General features: G+C 47.2%; 1 protein-coding gene and 1 long non-coding RNA gene across 2 annotated transcripts; both read right to left on the reverse strand.

The window, feature by feature from the left end:
- Positions 1–1,702: 1,702 nt before the first annotated feature.
- On the reverse strand, positions 1,703–5,171 carry LOC127001383 (uncharacterized). Its single transcript, XR_007755225.1, has 2 exons — positions 5,024–5,171; positions 1,703–4,943 (listed from the first exon to the last, which is right to left on the reverse strand). It is a non-coding gene; the product is annotated as an uncharacterized LOC127001383 (long non-coding RNA).
- Positions 5,172–8,646: 3,475 nt separating this feature from the next.
- Positions 8,647–15,784, reverse strand: LOC127001384 (zinc finger protein 300-like). Its single transcript, XM_050865943.1, has 3 exons — positions 15,511–15,784; positions 13,609–14,099; positions 8,647–12,910 (listed from the first exon to the last, which is right to left on the reverse strand). The coding sequence occupies exons 2-3, from the start codon at positions 14,086–14,088 to the stop codon at positions 11,096–11,098; spliced, it is 2,295 nt and encodes a 764-aa protein (XP_050721900.1). The 5' UTR covers positions 14,089–14,099; positions 15,511–15,784; the 3' UTR covers positions 8,647–11,095.
- Positions 15,785–19,805: the final 4,021 nt, after the last annotated feature.

Raw genomic sequence — 19,805 nt, forward strand, 5'->3', positions numbered from 1 at the left:
GAGGTCTGGGCGTGTGGTAGGAAGAAGAGACCACAAGCCCATAGCAATAAAGACTAATATTAACATGGTATTAGTAGTGCATTGATGGTTTTACAAGTTATAAGACAAAACACAAACCCATAGAAATAAAAGACTTATTGAAGTAGTATTAGTATTGATTGTAGAGGGTTATGTAAGGTCTGGGTGTGTGGTAGGAAGAAGAGACCACAAGCCCATGCCAATAAAAACAAGTATAAAAATGGTACTAGTGGTGTGATGATGGTTTTAGAGGCTGTAAGGTCTGGGTGTGTGGTAGGAAGAAGAGACCACAAGCCCATAGCAAAAAAGACTAATATTAACATGGTATTAGTAGTGCACTGATGGTTTTACAAGTTATTAGTCCTGGGCATGTAGTGGGAAGGAAGCAATTTGAATGTGTGAGTATTAACATCCTTAAAACACAAATCCATTCTCTCTCTCTCTCTCTCTCTCTCTCTCTCTCTCATTCTTTCATCCCTGTACATACTCTCCCAATCCCTTATGCAAGAGTTAACCGACATCTTTACTCTTTCATCCCTGTACTGTCCCAATTCCTTACATGCAAGAGTTAGCAATAAGGACTAACATTAAGACAGTATTAGTAATGATGGTTGTAAAGGTTCTGGTAAGGTCTGGGAGTGTAGTGGGAAGAGAACAAGTTGCATGGGTGAGTATTAACATCCTTAACACACAAAACCCATAGCAATAAGAACTAACATTAAGATAGTATTAGTATGGATGGTTGTAAAGGTTCTGGTAAGGTCTGGGAGTGTAATGGGAAGAAGAGAACAAGTTGCATGGGTGAGTATTAACATCATCATCATCATAAGCCTTCATCGTGAGTAAGTGTTGGTATATCTCAAGCTTTTTTTTCCCATTAAAATTTTGCCCTTGATAAAAATTGCTGCCCTCGGAAACTCAGTAAGAGGAGAGACATTGCCGAGGATGGAAGGAGATTTTGTGTTCTTATCTATTATTTTTTTACCTTTGAGCTGCAAGTGTTGGTATATCTCAAGCTTTTTTTCCCCTATTTGATTTTGCCTTTGATAAAAAATGCTGCCCTCGGAAACTCAGTAAGAGATTAACCCATTCACTGCGATTGTCATGGATTTGGCCTTCACAGGTAGCCTGGTAACCTATACTCCCAGGTCTTTCTCTGTCTCTGTGGTGGATAGTGGAGTGTTTCCCATGTGGTATTGGTGTGCTGGATATCCCTTCACTGGTAGCCTGGTTACATAGTCCCAGGTCTTTTCTGCCTCTGTGGTGGATAGTGAAGTGTTTCCCATGTGGTATTGGTGTGCTGGATATCCCTTCACTGGTAGCCTGGTTACATACAGTCCCAGGTCTTTTTCTGCCTCTGTGGTGGATAGCGGAGTGTTTCCCATGTGGTATTGGTGTGCTGGATATCCCCTCCCAAGGTGCAGGACTTTACATTTTACTTCATTGAATTGTAGTAGCCACTTTTTGTTCCATTCCTGTAGCTTGGTGAGGTCTGCTTGTAGGAAATACTTACTCAAGGGGTCAAGGGACTTTTGAGGATGTAAGGAAACCACAGGGTACAGAATAGTGTGTGGATTGTAGCAGCCACTTTTTGCTCCATTCCTGTAGCTTGGTGATGTCTTCTTGTAGGAAATCTGCAGTCAAGGGGTTAAGACACTTTTGGGGATGTAAGGAAACCACATGGTACAGAATAGTGTGCGTTGGCTCACACTTTTATTTCCCTGGGCCGCCAACAACACCTGGAGGCCAGTACATAGTCAGTCTCTTACCCTTAGAGGGAGCGCCGCCCGGCAGGCAGGCGAGCGCTACACACAGTCACAGAAACTACGCTCACAACTATTATTAATATTTCGTCTTTGGTCGGGACACCGGCGCTACAGCTCACACTCAACACGCAGGCCTCAAGGCTCTGCTCATAAAAAACAAACTAAGCTCTCCTAAGCGACACACACGCACACGCACACACATCGCACGCACACACACCTTTCAGTAGGTAAGCGGGAAGCATCATTACTGTATATGCTGAAAATATCACAGTGCATAGGCATTTACCCAACAGTTCCTTGGTTATACTGATGCAAAATACAACCACATATTCGTAGTGTGAACAGCTTTGATATACAGAAAATACTCGGTCTCTATCACTGGGTATGAATGTATGGATGTCTGTACAAAGCAATGACTATAGACCACAACAACAACTTCTAACCTGATTCTAAAGGGGACTAACTAAGATCCATATTGTTAAACGTATCAGCCTCCCACTACGACTGTTTTCCAAGGCCACAGGGAAGAGTAACCGGGTTTTCACGGGTGATATTCCCGTTCAAGATGCAGAAGTCATGTAAAACTGTCCCTAGGCATCACAAAACAGGCCATGCATGGAAACTCCAGCAACAACTTCTATGAGAGGCTTCTTAAACAGGCGTCTCGGGCTCCCATTACGTCCGTTTTCAAAGGCCGCAGCGAAGAGTAACTGGGTTTTCATGGGTGTTTTTCCCTTTCAAGATTCAGAGGTCGTGTAAATTTGTCCGTACCATCACAAAACAGGCCACGAAAACTCCAGCAACAACTTCCAGGAGAGGCTTTTCAAACAGGCGTCTCGGGCTCCCATTACGTCTGTTTTCAAAGCCCACAGGGAAGAGTAACCGGGTTTTCATGGGTGATTTTCCCGTTCAAGATACAGAGGTCGTGTAAAACTATCACCAGGATCACAAAACGGGCCATGAAAACCCCAGTAACTTCCACGAGAGGCTTTTCAAACAGGGGTATACTAAGGTGCCGTTACGTTTAAGAATACAGTCTTTAAGGGTAAGGGGTAAGGGTGCACAGCGTCTCATCATCAAGCAAGACTAGGAATCATTTCACTCGTCACATCGGTCGGGAATTGGACTCGTCGCTCCCTACGTGGCCGCCAAACAGACTATACTCGGACCTTTACTAAGAGGTACAAAAACTTACGTCCAGCCCGCCAGCCAACCAGCCCAGGGCCCTTAGAACTGGCTGGGGTGGCGGACTCAGCCTGTCTTGGCACTACTGCTAAAACCTCGCAGTGGGATAATTCAGAAGTGCTGGATATGGGAGGGAGACCAGAGTTAGCTTGGATACGGTGATTTTCCATTGATTTCCGTCGCATAAAATTACGATGTCATTACATATTGCCGGACATTGCACAGTGGCTGAAAGATGAAGCGGAAAGGTTGATATAAGTTGATTTTTTGGGGTCTCTCTCTCTCTCTGTGCGGTTAGTTCCGAATCAGTGGTTGAAAATGAAGTGAAAAATTTAATATAAGTTGCTGTTTTGGGTCTCTCTCTCTCTCTCTCTCTCTTTCTCTTTCTCTCTCTCTCTCTCTGTGCGGTCAGTTCTCAATCAGTGGTTAAAAATGAAGCGAAAAATTTTAATATACGTAAGTTAAATTTTGGGGTTTCTCTCTCTCTCTCTCCCTGTGGTCACTTCTGAATCATCCCAATCATTATGACTACAGCTACAGCTTACCTGGAGACATAGCTATTGACACAGTACAGTAATAGTTAATAGCTGCTAGTGTGTTGCGTGATTCTGAGAGATTTAAAAAAAAGACACCGGGAACGAAAAATCTCATGGCAGGATGTGGGTGTTATTTTTTTAACCTTACGTGCTGCGCTGTAAAATAAATCATGGCAGTTTTTATCATTCACTCCTGTAATGAAATAAAAGAGAATGCCTAGGTACATATTTTTAAATGCATCACGCTCACGTTACGACTGTTTTCCGACGTTACAGAAAAGATTAGCCGGGTTTTCATGGGTGTTTCTCCCGTTCAAGATGCAGAAGTCATGTAAAACTGTCCCTGGCATCACAAAACAGTCCATGAAAATTCCAGCAACTTCTACGAGAGGCTATTTCCCGAGGCCACAGGGAAGATTAGCCAGGTTTTCATGGGTGTTTTTCTTGTTCAAGATGCAGAAGTCATGTAAAACTATCCCTGACATCACAAAACAGTCCATGAAAATCTCAGCAACTTCCACGCGAGGCTCTTCAAATAGGCGTCTCGGTCTCCCATTATGACTATTTCCCGAGGCCACAGGGAAGATTAGCTGGGTTTTCATGGGTGTTTTTCCCGTTCAAGTTGCAGAAGTCATGTAAAACTATCCCTGACATCACAAAACAGTCCATGAAAATCCCAGCAACTTCTACAAGAGGCTTTTCAAACAGGCAAAGTGAGGTGCTGATACATTTAAGAACATGACCTTAACAAGACCAGTTAGTTTCGTGTTCTGATCTCGTGAGGCGGCCAAGGTTGGAAATCATGTATATACGCCCTGGACAGCCTTCATTGACCTCCCTGACCTCAAGAGAAGGGTCAAGTCATGTTCATTTAACCTGAGGCGACGTGAGGAATACTGGAAAGATAGGTGGCGATGTGTGTGTGTGTGTGTGTGTGTGTGTGATATTGGAGAAAATGGAGACAGAGGAATGTGAGAAGAAGAAGGAGGAGGAGGAAAAGAACCAGGAAGAAGAAGAAGAAAGAAGGGATTTACCAGCTGACTAACTTATCAACTGAATATTCCTTAGCTATCATTCACCCATGGTCCAATCACATACTAGACTCATGACGACCAGCCAGTAGCCTCCTGAAAACAGCTAATTGAAAGGACTGATCTCAGGGTACTCGGGGAACTCACACACCACACACTCCACTCCTTTAGCTCATGGGGGGACAGTACCCACTCCTGGCAGCGTAGTGTGTGTGTGTGTGTGTGGACAGGTCTCAACTATAGGGGTGGTGAGAGATTGTGTTTAGGAGTAGAATAGTTTTGGCATCATTGAGATTTTAAGTTCAAGGGAGATTCAAGGGTCACTGGGCTTGTGCTACACTCATTACCGTGACACTGTGGACTAACTGTTGAAGGAGGGAATAAGAAAATAATAAAAATAACATTACCTTGTGTGTATATAAAGTCACTCAGGAAGAAATGACACTGGTGACTAAAACTTGAAGGGGAGGCAGAAGAAAAACATTACCTTGTGTGTATATAAAGTCACTCAGGAAGAAATGTGACACTGTGGACTAACTGTTGAAGGAGGGAATAAGAAAATAATAAGAAAAACATTACCTTGTGTGTATATAAAGTCACTCAGGAAGAAATGTGACACTGTGGACTAACTGTTGAAGGAGAGAATAATAATAAAATAATAAGAATGGGAATTATACAAGCATTACCTTGAGTATATGTAAATGAGGAGATGAAGAGAACATTGGCATGCGTTTAAAGTCACGGAAACAAAAATACGACAGGCTGAAGTGACGACCGAAGACGAGAGATTACGAAAAAAAAATTCCCTCGTGCGCTCCGTCACCGAGGAACAAACAAACAAACGAACAAACAAACCGTGAAGCGACAACAACAACAAAACAACAACTGCCGGAAAAAATAACCAAACACGACATTAACGATAACAATAATATTAATAATGATGATGAGAAAACGAACTCACTTACGTAACTAATGACTTGTAAATGTCCTGAAACAATTCCGTGGTAACACCCATGACACACACACACACACACACACACACACACACACACACTTCCTATAGGCGCTACAATACATCATAACAGTCCGTCACAACATCAGTCAGTCTGGAACGGAGCAGGAGGTCAACCAATCAATATATGCGGACTACACACTCAGGTACTATGGGACTGGCTAAGCTACTGACATAAAGGGTAGTAATGCCTCTCTCTCTCTCTTAGCAGCGGACGGGCCCAGCACCTCACTCTCAGTAGGGGGAGGAAAGGGAAGGAGGGAGGGGATAGGTAAGGCTGGTGTGATAAGGAGGGAGGGGAAGGGTAAGGCTGGTGTGGTAAGGGGGAGGTAGGGGAAGGCTGGTGTGATAAGGAGGAGGGAGGGGATAGGTAAGGCTGGTGTGGTAAGGGGGAGGGAGGGGAAGGGCAAGGCTGGTGTGGTAAGGGGAAGGAGGGGAAGGACGGGTACGGCTGGTGTGGTAAGGGGAGGGAGGGGAAGGGCAAGGCTGGTGTGGTAAGGGGAGGGAGGGGAAGGAAGGGTACGGCTGGTGTGGTAAGGGGAGGGAGGGGAAGGAAGGGTACGGCTGGTGTGGTAAGGGGAGGGAGGGGAAGGAAGGGTACGGCTGGTGTGGTAATGGGGAGGGAGGGGAAGGAAGGGCACGGCTGGTGTGGTAAGGGAGGAGGGGAAGGAAGGAAGGGCTGGTGTGGTAAGGGGAGGGAGGAAGGAAGGCACGGCTGGTGTGGTAAGGGGAGGGAGGGGAAGGAAGGGTACGGCTGGTGTGGTAAGGGGAGGGAAGGAAGTGCAGCTGGTGTGGTAAGGGGAGGAGGGAAGGAAGGGCACGGCTGGTGGTAAGGGAGGGTGGGGAAGGAAGGGTACGGCTGGTGTGGTAATGGGGAGGAGGGAAGGAAGGGCACGGCTGGTGTGGTAAGGGGAGGGAGGGGAAGGAAGGCTGGTGTGGTAAGGGGAGGGAGGGATGGAAGGGTAGGGCTGGTGTGGTATGGGGCGGGAGGGGAAGGAAGGGTATGGCTGGTGTGGTAAGGGAGGGAGGGGAAGGGTATGGCTGGTGTGGTAAGGGGAGGGAGGGAAGGAAGGGCATGGCTGGTGTGGTAAGGGGAGGGAGGGGAAGGAAGGCACGGCTGGTGTGGTAAGGGGAGGGAGGGGAAGGAAGGATGGCTGGTGTGGTAAGGGGAGGAGGGAAGGAAGGCACGGCTGGTGTGGTAAGGGGAGGGAGGGGAAGGAAGGGCAGCTGGTGTGGTAAGGGGAGGGAGGGGAAGGAAGGGCACGGCTGGTGGTAAGGGGAGGGAGGGAAGGAAGGGTGCGGCTGGTGTGGTAAGGGGAGGGAGGGGAAGGAAGGGCACGGCTGGTGTGGTAAGGGAGGGGAAGGAAGGGTACGGCTGGTGTGGTAAGGGGAAGGAGGGGAAGGAAGGGTACGGCTGGTGTGGTAAGGGGAGGGAGGGGAAGGAAGGGTACGGCTGGTGTGGTAAGGGGAGGGAGGGGAAGGAAGGGTACGGCTGGTGTGGTAAGGGGAGGGAGGGGAAGGAAGGGTACGGCTGGTGTGGTAAGGGGGAGGGAGGGGAAGGGCAAGGCTGGTGTGGTAAGGGGAGGGAGGGGAAGGAAGGGTACGGCTGGTGTGGTAAGGGGAAGGACGGGAAGGAAAGGTACCGCTTGTTTGGTAAGGGGAAGGAGGGGAAGGAAGGGTACGGCTGGTGTGGTAAGGGGGAAGGAGGGGAAGGACGGGTACGGCTGGTGTGGTAAGGGGAAGGAGGGGAAGGGCACGGCTGGTGGTAAGGGGAGGGAGGGAAGGAAGCACGGCTGGTGTGGTAAGGGAGGGGAGGGGAAGGCACGGCTGGTGTGGTAAGGGGAGGGAGGGGAAGGACGGGTACGGCTGGTGTGGTAAGGGGAGGGAGGGGAAGGAAGGGTACGGCTGGTGTGGTAAGGGGAGGGAGGGGAAGGAAGGGTACGGCTGGTGTGGTAAGGGGAGGGAGGGGAAGGGCAAGGCTGGTGTGGTAAGGGTGAGGGAGGGGAAGGAAGGCGGCTGGTGTGGTAAGGGGAGGAGGGAAGGAAGGCACGGCTGGTGTGGTAAGGGGAGGAGGGGAAGGCAAGGCTGGTGTGGTAAGGGGAGGGAGGGAAGGAAGGGCACGGCTGGTGTGGTAAGGGGAGGAGGGAAGGAAGGGCTGGTGTGGTAAGGGGAGGGAGGGGAAGGAAGGCAAGGCTGGTGTGGTAAGGGGAGGAGGGGAAGGCAAGGCTGGTGTGGTAAGGGAGGAGGGGAAGGAAGGCACGGCTGGTGTGTGGTAAGGGGGAGGGAGGGGAAGGGCAAGGCTGGTGTGGTAAGGGGAGAGGGACTTTCTTTGCTGTGCTGTGTTAAGGCAAGACTTTAGTGTGTGACTTGCCCTGTTCCTTTAAGAAACATATGGAGCCTTGTAATACCTGCCTTAGATTCTCCATAATATAGTGATCTCCGGAGTTATGCAATTTCCCATAACATAGCAATGATATAGTGATGGAGTTATGCAATTTCTCATAACATAGCAATGATATAGTGATGGAGTTATGCAATTTCTCATAACATAGCAATGATATAGTGATGGAGTTATGCAATTTCCCATAACATAGCAATGATATAGTGATGGAGTTATGCAATTTCCCATAACATAGCAATGATATAGTGATCTCCGGAGTTATGCAATTTCCCATAACATAGCAATGATATAGTGATGGAGTTATGCAATTTCCCATAACATAGCAATGATATAGTGATGGAGTTATGCAATTTCCCATAACATAGCAATGATATAGTGATGGAGTTATGCAATTTCCCATAACATAGCAATGATATAGTGATGGAGTTATGCAATTTCCATAACATAGCAATGATATAGTGATGGAGTTATGCAATTTCCCATAACATAGCAATGATATAGTGATGGAGTTATGCAATTTCCATAACATAGCAATGATATAGTGATGGAGTTATGCAATTTCCCATAACATATAGCAATGATATAGTGATGGAGTTATGCAATTTCCCATAACATAGCAATGATATAGTGATGGAGTTATGCAATTTCCATAACATAGAAATGATATAGTGATGTAGTTATGCAATTTCAAATAACATAGCAATGATATAGTGATGGAGTTATGCAATTTCCCATAACATAGCAATGATATAGTGATGGAGTTATGCAATTTCCCATAACATAGCAATGATATAGTGATGGAGTTATGCAATTTCCCATAACATAGCAATGATATAGTGATGGAGTTATGCAATTTCCCATAACATAGCAATGATATAGTGATGGAGTTATGCAATTTCCCATAACATAGCAATGATATAGTGATGGAGTTATGCAATTTCCCATAACATAGCAATGATATAGTGATGGAGTTATGCAATTTCCCATAACATAGCAATAATATAGTGATGGATTTAGTAAGTTTTTCATAATAGTGATAATATAGTAATAATAGTAACAATATAGTGATTTTCCATTATATAGTGACAGATTTTAATAAGTTTTTCATAACATAGTGATAATATGGTGATAATATAGTGAGATTTTCCATATAGTAATAATATAGTAATGAGATATATAGTGATAATATGGTGATTTCTTCCTAGTATATTAATGGAGTTTAGAAAATTACAATAAAATAGTGAAAACACAGTGATGATACAGTGTTAGTATAGTGTTATGGGTCTTCCTCCTTCCTCCCACCTCCACACACCTCAACGAGCCTAGTCTCGGGTGTAGTGAGCTCAGGTGCTGGTCTCGCTCGCTCCCCCCCCCTCTCTCAGTGCTGCTGCTGTCGCAAATCTCATCGGAATGTGAAATAGATAATGTCCAAATTGTTAAACGTATCCGCCTCCCTCCATGACTGTTTCCCAAGGCCACAGGGAAGATTAGTTGGGTTTTCATGGCTGTTTTTTTCCTTTTGAGATGATGAAATTGTGTAAAACTATCACCAGTATCAATGTGTATCTCTGTATAGCTGTATGTGTCTACTGGGGCATATTTCCCAAGGCCACAGGGATGATTAGTTGGGTTTTCATGGCTGGTTTTTCCTTTCGAGATGGTGAAATTGTGTAAAACTATCACCATTATCAATGTGTATCTCTGTATGTGTCTACTGGGGCGTATTTCCCAAGGCCACAGGGATGAGTAGCCAGGTTTTCATGGGTGATTTTCCCTTTTGAGATGAAGAAGTCATGTAAAACTATCACCAGTATCAATGTGTATCTCTGTATAGCTGTATGTGTCTACTGGGGCATATTTCCCAAGGCCACAGGGAAGATTAGCTGGGTTTTCATGGCTGTTTTTTTCCTTTCGAGATGATGAAGTTGTGTAAAACTATCACCAGTATCAATGTGTATCTCTGTATAGCTGTATGTGTCTACTGGGGCATATTTCCCAAGGCCACAGGGATGATTAGTTGGGTTTTCATGGCTGTTTTTTCCTTTCGAGATGATGAAATTGTGTAAAACTATCACCAGTATCAATGTGTATCTCTGTATCTCTGTATGTGTCTACTGGGGCGTATTTCCCAAGGCCACAGGGATGAGTAGCCAGGTTTTCATGGGTGATTTTCCCTTTTGAGATGAAGAAGTCATGTAAAACTATCACCAGGGTCACAAGACAGTCCATGAAAATCCCAGCAACTTCTATGAGAGGCTCTTCAAACAGACATCATTACGACTATTTCCCAAGGCCACAGGGAAAATTAGCCAGGTTTTCATGGGTGATTTTCCCTTTCAAGATGCAGAAGCCGTGTAAAACTATCACCAGTATCATTCTGTATCTCCGTAAGTGTCTTCTTGAACATCTCAGTCTCCCATTATGACTACAGTCGTCCGTCAAATAGTACGGTTTCCAATAGTTCGGTTTTGGTTTTATGTGGATTTTCTAAGAAGATTTTTAAGGATTTTTAAATATCCCAATGAGCAGGAACTTTAAAAATCCTAAAAGGTCTTCTATGACAATCTGTATAAAACTGAAACTGAACTATTGGAAACCATACTATTTAAGGGATGACAGTATTTCCCAAGGCCACAGGGAAGATTAGCTGGGTGTTTGTTCATGGGTGTTCTTCCCTGTTCAAGATGCAAACAGACGAACTGAGGCGATAATACGTTTAGGAATATGGGCATAGATTTCTATTTTGTCAGGAATGTTGGCTTAGGAAGAATCTCTCTCTCTCTCTCTAACCTACGCACGATACAGCACGCTACGTAATTATAACACTCTACGCGACTCTGTACGTAAATCATTTGAAAATTATAAAATATTGAACTCTATAAAATATCCACCAACTATAAAAGCAACAAATTGACTCATAACAGATCTAACAGACAACACTTAGCTTAGGTTAGGGTACTCTTGGCACACGCAGAACACACACACACACACACACACACACACACACACACACACAGTGCCCCTTGGTATGACCCTCTGGGCAAATGTCTGAAACTTGGAACAAAGATAAAACTGGAAGGACGCGAGTGAACCTAAGCTGTGGTGTTCCTCGGGCAAGGGTGGGGTGGGGCAGGGCAGGGCGGGCGTTAACACTTGGCCCAGCCGCCCAGCCACCCACGCACCACCTCCCCGCCGCCGCCGCCGCTGACGGGTATTTGTACCTGAATTTGTGCTGGTATGATCTGTGCGTCCAGGCCGTCCAGGGCCGTGCAGGGCGCTGCCAGGGTCACCGCCTGGGCCGGGGGGGAGGGGGCCTGGGCCGGGGCTGCGGTGGCGATGATGGTGCCGCCGGGGGCAGGGATGGTGGTGATGGTGGCGGGGGTGGGGGGGCCAGCCTCCCCTGGGGTGGTGGGGGGGTCACAGAAGCACCAGGTCTGCCATTGGTTGGCGCCGCCCTCCATGAAGGTCAGCACGTGGGCGTGGTGGTTCTGGCAGCTGGTGGCAGGCCGGGCAGGCCGGGGCGGCTGGCCGGGGCCCTGCGCCAGAACCAGCTGGGGCATCTGTGTGGCCACCGCCTGGGGTGCAGGGCCGGCGGCTGCAGCGGCGGCAGCGGCCAGCACCTCCTCCGTGGTGATGGAGGGCTGCAGCACCACCTGCTGCAGCGTCAGGCCCTGCCCAGACACCTCCTCTGGCGGGGCGGCAATGGCCTCCTCCTGCTGCTGCTGCACCACCTCCTGGGCCGGGGCCAGCAGCAGGGGCACCTGAGGGGCTGGGGGCGGGGCCGGGGCCAGCGTGTAGCTCACCTGCTCCTGCACCACGCGCCGCTTGGCCTGCAGGACTGGGGGTGGTATGGCCTGGTGCTGCTGTGGCTGCTGCTGCTGCTCCTGTTGCACCTGTACCTTGACCAGCCCCTCCACGCCCCCCTCCCCCGCCCCACTCTCCTCCTTGGCCCGGCCAGCCCCCGCCCCGGCCCCGGCCAGCCGCAGGTCCTGGTGCAGGGATATGACGTGGCGCTTGAGGTTCCTCTTCTCGCAGAATGCTGCGCCGCACACCTGGCAGGTGTGGGGCTTGACCCCGGTGTCCTTGAATGAGCCGGGGCGGTGCTCAGGGCGGCGGCGCAGTGGGCGCTCCCCCGTGTGGATCATCTTGTGGCGCGCCAGGGAGCCCACCTGCTGGAAGGAGGCGGGGCAGGCGTCGCAGCGGAAGGGCTTGGGCGGGGCGTGGGCGCGCTTGTGCACCTTGAGGTCGCCGGGGGAGGAGAATCCCACCTGGCACACCTCGCAGCGGAAGGGCGTGTGCCCCGCGTGGGTCATCTGGTGCCACTTGAGGTTGTTCTTGCGGCTGAAGGCGGCGTCGCAGCGGTCGCAGCGGAACGGCTTGATGCCGGTGTGGCTGATCTTGTGGCGCTTGAGGTCGATGGCCTGGCCGAAGGAGGCGGGGCAGAGGTCACACTGGTACGGCTTCTCCCCGGTGTGGGTGTAGAGGTGGCGCTGCATGTTGCTCTTCACCACGAAGGTCATGTCGCAGAAGGCACACTTGTACGGCTTCTCCCCGGTGTGGGAGCGCCGGTGCCGCTTGAGGCTGCTGTTCTGCGTGAAGGACGCCTCGCACTGGTCACACTGGTAGGGCTTGACGCGGGTGTGGGTGCGGACATGTGTCTTGAGGTGGGAGATCTGCTTGAAGTGGCTGTTGCAGATGTCACAGGTGTACGGCTTCTCCCCGGTGTGGGTGCGCTTGTGTATGTTGAGGTGGCCGCTCTGCACGAAGGCCGCGCCGCACTCCTGGCACACGTACGGCTTCTCACCCTTGTGGACGCGCATGTGGATCCTGTAGGAGGCGTAGTGCGTGAACTTGCTGGAGCACATCTTGCAGGACAGGCTGGCCCGGTGGTGCTTCTTGCGGTGGGACACCAGGCGCTTCACGCGGTCAAACACCTCCTCACACAGGTCACACTCGTACCTCTGCAAGAGTGAGGGCTGGTGTTAGTAAGGCGTGTACTTACCTACTTTTATCTAGTTGTAGTTTTACAGGGCCTGGGCTTTATGCTCATGTGGTCCCGTCTCCGTATCTACATTTATCCAACTTTTCCTTAAAGCTTTGCACACTTCTCGCTGATACTACATCCTTACTTAGTCTGTTCCAAACCTCTATATTTCTTTGTGGGAAGCTATGTGTGTGTGTGTGTGTGTGTGTGTGTGTGTGTGTGTGTGTGTGTGTGTGTGTGTGTTAGCAAGGTCAGTCATTCATCCTCTCCTGTAAGTCTTTGAGTATGTTTTTTTTTTGTTTTTTAAGGAATCAGCTCAAGGGCAAAAAAAAAAACTGGTTAGAAAAAGGTTAATCACTGTGAGCCTTAGGTAAAAAAAAAAGTACAGATGAGTGGTTGAAAGAGAGAAGTGTGTGTGTGTGTGTGTGTGTGTGTGTGTGTGTGTGTGTGTGTGTGTGTGTGTGTGAAATAAATGGTTAATCACTGTGAGCTCCTGGGTAAAAAAAAGAGCACAGAGGAGTGGTCGAAAGAGAGGAGTGTGTGTGTGTGTGTGTGTGTGTTAGCACATTACATAGCCCTAACTTTCCTCCAGTCAGTCAGTCAGTCAGTACAGTTATTCATCTTTTCCAGTCAAGCATTCACTCCTTCCTCACACTCCCCCCCTGGCCCCCTCACCTCTGCCTGGTCCTGGGCGTGCACCCTGGAGTGTGCGCGCAGCTGGCTGAGGCGGGAGAAGGTCTCGGGACAGTCCACACAGGTGTAGATGCGTGTCAGGCGTTGGATCTTCTGGTACTTCTTCCGGGGCCGCTTTCCGCCCCCGCCGCTGCCCCGCTGGCCCCGGTTCGCCCCTTGGCCCAGGTTCTCGTCATTGCTGTCCTTGTCCTCACTCCCTTCCTCTTCCTCCTCCTCCTCCTCCTCGTCCTCATCCTCCTCCACGTCTGAGTCCTTCTTCAGTGCCGGGGCAAGGGTGTCCTCGGAGCCCAGCTGGTCCATGGCCAGGCACTCCTGCAGGAACCTGTCCTCAGCAGCTTCCTCCTCCACTTTCATGGCCGCCGCAGCCGCCGCCGGGGGGGACAGCGCCTCGGGGCTCAGGGGGCTCCCGGCAGGGCAGGAGGAGGGGGAGGGGGAGGAGGGGCACACCTTGACTGATGTCATTGATGGCAGGGCTGGAACAGAAAACCTTGTAAGCCTGCACATCTTTTTTATTGTTTTATTTATTTATCTATTTATTACTTTTTTATCAGTAAAGAACACGCAGCAAGTGACAGCGCTGGAGGCTTTCATTAGGGGCCTGGTGGTCGGCCCAAACCCCTCATGGCACATGCAATTTTTATAGTGGTGCCATTTATTCTTGGCTCATGCTGCCCCCCAGAACTCATTCTTGATTCACTTGGACGGTTTCCTCTAGAGTCTGGGTTGATGGGTGGTCTTCAGGACAGCATGTGGGTAGTCTTAGGCCACTCGGCGGTGAAATAACAAACATGTAACTACCTCTATGTTATCACTGGGTGGAAGACTGACGGCTCATACGGGGTGGAAGGTAGGAGGAAGAATTGACCAAGTTGATTGTCATAGCTAAGGAAGAATTGACTGAGTTGATTGTCATGGGTAAGGAAGAATTGACTGAGTTGATTGTCATAGGGAAGGAAGAATTGACCAAGTTGATTGTTATAGCTAAGGAAGAATTGACCGAGTTGATTGTCATAGGGAAGGAAGAATTGACTGAGTTGATTGTTATAGCTAAGGAAGAATTGACTGAGTTGATTGTCATAGGTAAGGAAGGGAAGGAGGGAATTTTGTGGTATGAAATATATTGAAATACAAGTTAATATAGATAGATTGGTAGACTAAGAGATAGATAAATAGATAGATAGATTGAAAGAGGTATGGATGGATGGGTGGATAGATAGGCTGAGAGAGAGAGAGAGAGAGAGAGAGAGAGAGAGAGGGGAATATATAATTACTTCCTCAGATCATCACTATTATTATCATTATTATACATCTCTTTTCAGGCCCAGTGCAGAGGAGGCTTGCTACTAATGGTGGGCCTCAAGGGAAGAGAAGAGAAGAAGAGGAAGAGGAGGAAGAGAAGGGAAGGCTTGTCTCCTCTCCATTTCAAGGCTTGTAGAGTGAGTGTTAATGTGTGTTTTCTCTCTTTTCTTTCTCTCATTATTCTCAAATTTCTCTCATTCTTCTTCTTCTTCTTCTCTTTCTCATTTTCTTCTTTACTCTTTAATATTATAGTGTTTTCTTTTCTCTCTCTCTCTCTCTCTCTCTCTCCCAGTGGTCTAGACGTGTGTGTATCTCTCTCTCTCTCTCTCTCTCTCTCTCTCTCTCTCTCTCTCTCTCTCTCTCTCTCCGGCCTCCACACATGTCCAAGCCAGAGAGAGAGAGAGAGAGAGAGAGAGAGAGAGAGAGAGAGAGAGAGAGAGAGAGAGAGAGAGAGAGAGATTAGTATCAGTGCAAGAATAACACACACACACACACACACACACACACACACACACAAAGCGGTGTGTGTCCGTCTCCATGTGTACCTGTGAGCGTGTGTACGTGTGTGTGTGTGTGTGTGTATACCTTTTGTGTGTGCGTGGCCATGGGCGTGGGCGGGCGTGGGCGTGCTGGGCAGGGAGACACCACGGAGGGCTGCAGACGACTCTCTCCCTCTCTCTCTCTCCCTTCCCTTGTAAACAAACTTCTGTCAAATGAGCATCTCTACTTATTTATTGCCTTTTTCTCCCATTTTGCTTCCTTTTGTGTGTTTTGGGCCTTTATTTGATAGACTTAGGCACCTTTAATTAGTCAGTCCCGGGCAGGTGCAGTCCGCAGGGGGGTGCGTTGCGTAGCCCACCGCGGGGATGCTGACAGCCTCATGTAGAGGCTAGGTAGAGGTAGAGGCACCTCTTACTTAGTTTACTTATGTTACATTAAAAAAATCTGAGTAAGATTGAACCAGTGCTTTTTTGAGATATGGGAATCCAAACATGGTTATTAATAGTTGTATAATCACACTCTGTCCTGCCTGAGGGTTGGGATGGCATGTTCCTCCCTTCTCCCTTGTTGTTTACCTGCAACAATAAACAATCAATCAATCAATCAAAGTTTTTGCACCGAGTTCGTCCGCCGACTGCGATGAGTTCGTGTGACGAGTTTGTCCGTGCGCCGATTTCACCTGATGCCGTTCTGACATACCTGGGAGGCTGTGAGGGAGGTTGAGAGGGTGTGAGGGAGGCTGAGAGGGTGTGAGGGAACAGCCACTCCCCACCACAGGGCCGGGCAGAGACTACACTGAGAAACCTTGCAAGCTGTTGTGAGAATATGAACTAATAAAAAAATAAAAACAAGAAATATTAAGTGTTTCTCATGTGGGCCTGTGAGTGTGTGTGTGTGTGTGTGTGTGTGTGTGTGTATTTCTTCTTCTTGTTCCTCCTCCTGCTCCTCTTCTGTTCTTGCTGTTGCTTGTATCATCATCTTCCTGTTTCTCCTTCTCCTCTTCTTGCTTTCCTTCGTAGCAGCGTCGACACACACCTGAGGAAAACATCTTTATCAATGGAAGTCTTAAGAGATAGAAGCCAAGAGTAATGGCCAGCACTAAGCGCCTAAGTAGTATTCTTTCCATCATCTTACACAGACAGCTAGTTAAGGAAATAGGTTTAAAGTTACCATCACCCTTAAAACGAAATGATCACTGAGAAGATAATGAAGGAGGACTAGCAGAGGGCAGAGGCATGTTGATAAGAGCCGAGTCTACCACCTTGGACATGAGTCGGGACACTAGCTATCACCTGTAAGCATAATTGCATCAGTAGAGTCAAGAAGGGCCTTCCATCTAATACCATTCACATTTGAGGTCTGATGGCTATATATCAAGTTCTGTACATCTAACATTGAGATCACCCATGAGTACAGTGTTTTCTTCCAAAATACAGTCAGGGAGATGTTGAACACGAAAAGCACCTGAGTGAATATACAAATTAACAAAGAAAATTTGATCATTAGGGGTGTGCAAAGTAACAATGACAAATTCAACACCTTGACGAGAACGCTTTTCCCCACATACGTTTTACAAGGCCTACATAGGGGTCATGGGCCTTTCCTAGGGTAGTTTTATTTTATTTTCTCTTACGTGAAAAAAAACACTTATTAGGCGCATTTAACCTCGTTTTTTTTACCTGTAGACATAACTGATGTGAGAATCGAAGGCGTTTTTCAAGAATGCCGACCCAGAGATTAGGAAAAAAGGCAAAATTGTGCCCGATCAGGTATTCTAGGCCAAAGTGAATTGATTTAGGCCAAACGCTTTACACAAAAAGCCAAAATTGAGGTTTCATTTAGCCTCAAAAAGACCAATCTGGCAACTCTGGACTCGGTGTGTGGCTCTTTAGAATATTCGTGTATTTAAATGTCCTTTAGCTTTACGGTAATGAACTCTATTATTGTGTCTTTATAGTCATTAATTAATGGTTCGTCCGTGCGTAAGATCATTAATACGCTTGGGGGGGGGGCACTGTGGTAAATTTGGCGGGGTCAGCGCGTCGGTTCTTTCCTGGAATATTCGTGTATATAAAACGTCCTTTAGCTTTACGGTTATGAGCTATATTATTGTGTCTTTATAGTCATTAATTCATAGTTCGTCCGTGCGTAAGATCATTAATACGCTTGGGGGAGGCACTATGGTAAATTTGGCGGGGTCAGCGCGTTGGTTCTTCTCTGAAATGATTTGATATTCTAAATGTCCTTCAGCTTTACGGTTATGAGCTATATTATTGTGTTTTTATAGTCATTAATTCATAGTTCGTCCCTGCGTAAGATCATTAATACGCTTGGGGGAGGCACTAGATGGTAAATTGGCAGGCTGTTCAGTTCTCTCTCTCTGAAATATTCATTAATAATGTCTTCCCTTTATGGTTATGTTATGATATATATATTGTTTTTTTATTTTTAATTCATAGTTCGTGAGTGCGTAAGATCATTAATACGCTTGGGGGAGGCACTATGGTAAATTTGGCGGGATCAGCGCGTTGGTTCTTCTCTGAAATGATCGAATATTCTAAATGTCCTTCAGCTTTATGGTTATGAGCTATATTATTGTGTTTTTATAGTCAGTAATTCATAGTTCGTCCGTGCGTTAGACCATTAATACGCTTGGGGGAAGCACTATGGTAAATTTGGCGGGGTCAGCGCGTCGGTTCTTTCCTGGAATATTCGTGCATTTAAAATGTCCTTCAGCTTTACGGTTTTGAGCTCTATTATTGTGTTTTTATAGTCATTAATTCATAGTTCGTCCCTGCGTAAGACCATTAATAAGCGTGGTTGAGATACTAAGCTTGGCGGGGAAGCGAGCCTTGGCGCCATTCCCGGGTCGACCTCCATCCCAAGCAGACGCACGGCAAGACGCTCCTCACGATGGCGCCAAGTATTCACGATTATAACCCCGCAGCCCGGTTATTAGGCAATAGTACTTCTTAATTAAGGTAAGATAATACCTGGGGGCAGAAAGGGGGCGAAGCGGTCACGTTATAAGGTTGAAGTATGTGTGTGAGCGAGTGTGTGTTGCGAGGGTAAACTTAGATATTCCTGTGATAGTTTCTTTTTATTAATTTATTTCATATTTTCGAAGTCATTTATTGTTTCCAGTGTTTTTTTTATGCTTTATCGAGATTCTGGTTAACTTATTCATTTCCCTTATCACTTATCCCTTTAGTATTACCTTCTTTATCACATTAATTATCCATATCCGTTACATTTTATCAGTAATTTATGGCTTTTAGTGTGATTTTATATTCCTGTAAGACAAACTAATTCTGACTGGCTTCGTTACTCATATTTCCCTTATTACTATACGGACCAAGCAAGTTTCAGGTAAGTTTTAATTTAATTTTATCCATATTATATTTCCACGCCGGTAAGTTTTGGTTTTATTAATAATTCGACGAGGTATGAAGACGCACACCGCTCTCTCCCTCTTAGACACGTTAATTCACCCTCAGAGCTCCCGGAAAGCCATAATTAAAGTGTGTAAATATCAGAACTAGTCTCTAGGAAAGCCATAATTAAGTTTAAGCCTCTAAAAATGCTTGAAAATGGCTATAATATATCTGTGTGGCTTTCTTGAGTGATTTTGAGCGGGAAATGGGGGGCGTCCCTATTCTCTGCTCTGATTGGCTGTCCTGGAGCCCTTGCTGTGCGTTGATTGGCTGTGAGCTCCCCGCCTTTTTTTCCTGCTCTGTGATTGGTCGCGGCACCAGGTCAGCAGCTTCCCCCTCATTGCAACTTTGGCGCCAAAATCTCGCTCCCTCACACACACGCTTCTTAACCTTCAAGACTCGTAGAAAACCATAATTAAAGTGTGCAAAGACTAAAAATAACCTCTTGGAAAGCCATAGTAAGAGTGTAAGGCTTAAACAGGCTTGGTCGCGGTGCAAAGGACGGCTTCCCTCATAAGAATCTTTGCCGCCAATTTCTCGTACCCTCACACACACGCCTCTTAAACTTCAAGACTCGTAGAAAACCATAATTAAAGTGTGCAAATACTAAAACTAACATCCCGGAAAGCCATAGTAACATTGTAAGGCTTAAAACAGGCTTGGAAATAACTATATATGTGTGTACGGACCCGACAATTTCTCGCTCCTTCACACTCACGCCTCTAAACCTTCAAAGCTCCAAGAAAACCATAATTAAAGTGTGCAAAGACTAATTCTAACCTCCCGGAAAGCCATAGTAACATTGTAAGGCTTAAAACAGGCTTGGAAATAACTATAATATATCTTTGGCATTGGCGGGAGAGGGCAGCGTCCCTATTCTGTGCTCTGATTGGCTTCCCGGGGCTTCCTGTGCGCTGATTGGCTGGGAGTCTTCGCGTCTACACA

This window comes from Eriocheir sinensis, chromosome 20 (genome assembly GCF_024679095.1).
Source record: "Eriocheir sinensis breed Jianghai 21 chromosome 20, ASM2467909v1, whole genome shotgun sequence".
Taxonomy (NCBI): Eukaryota; Metazoa; Arthropoda; class Malacostraca; order Decapoda; family Varunidae; genus Eriocheir; species Eriocheir sinensis.

Bases quoted from the DNA above. Each gene is read 5' to 3' on its own strand.
- LOC127001384 (XM_050865943.1), bottom strand. From the start codon at position 14,088: ATGACATCAGTCAAGGTGTGCCCCTCCTCCCCCTCCCCCTCCTCCTGC. The intron at 12,911-13,608 runs GTGAGGGGGCCA...TCACTCTTGCAG, and splicing joins ACGCCCAGGACCAGGCAGAG to AGGTACGAGTGTGACCTGTG.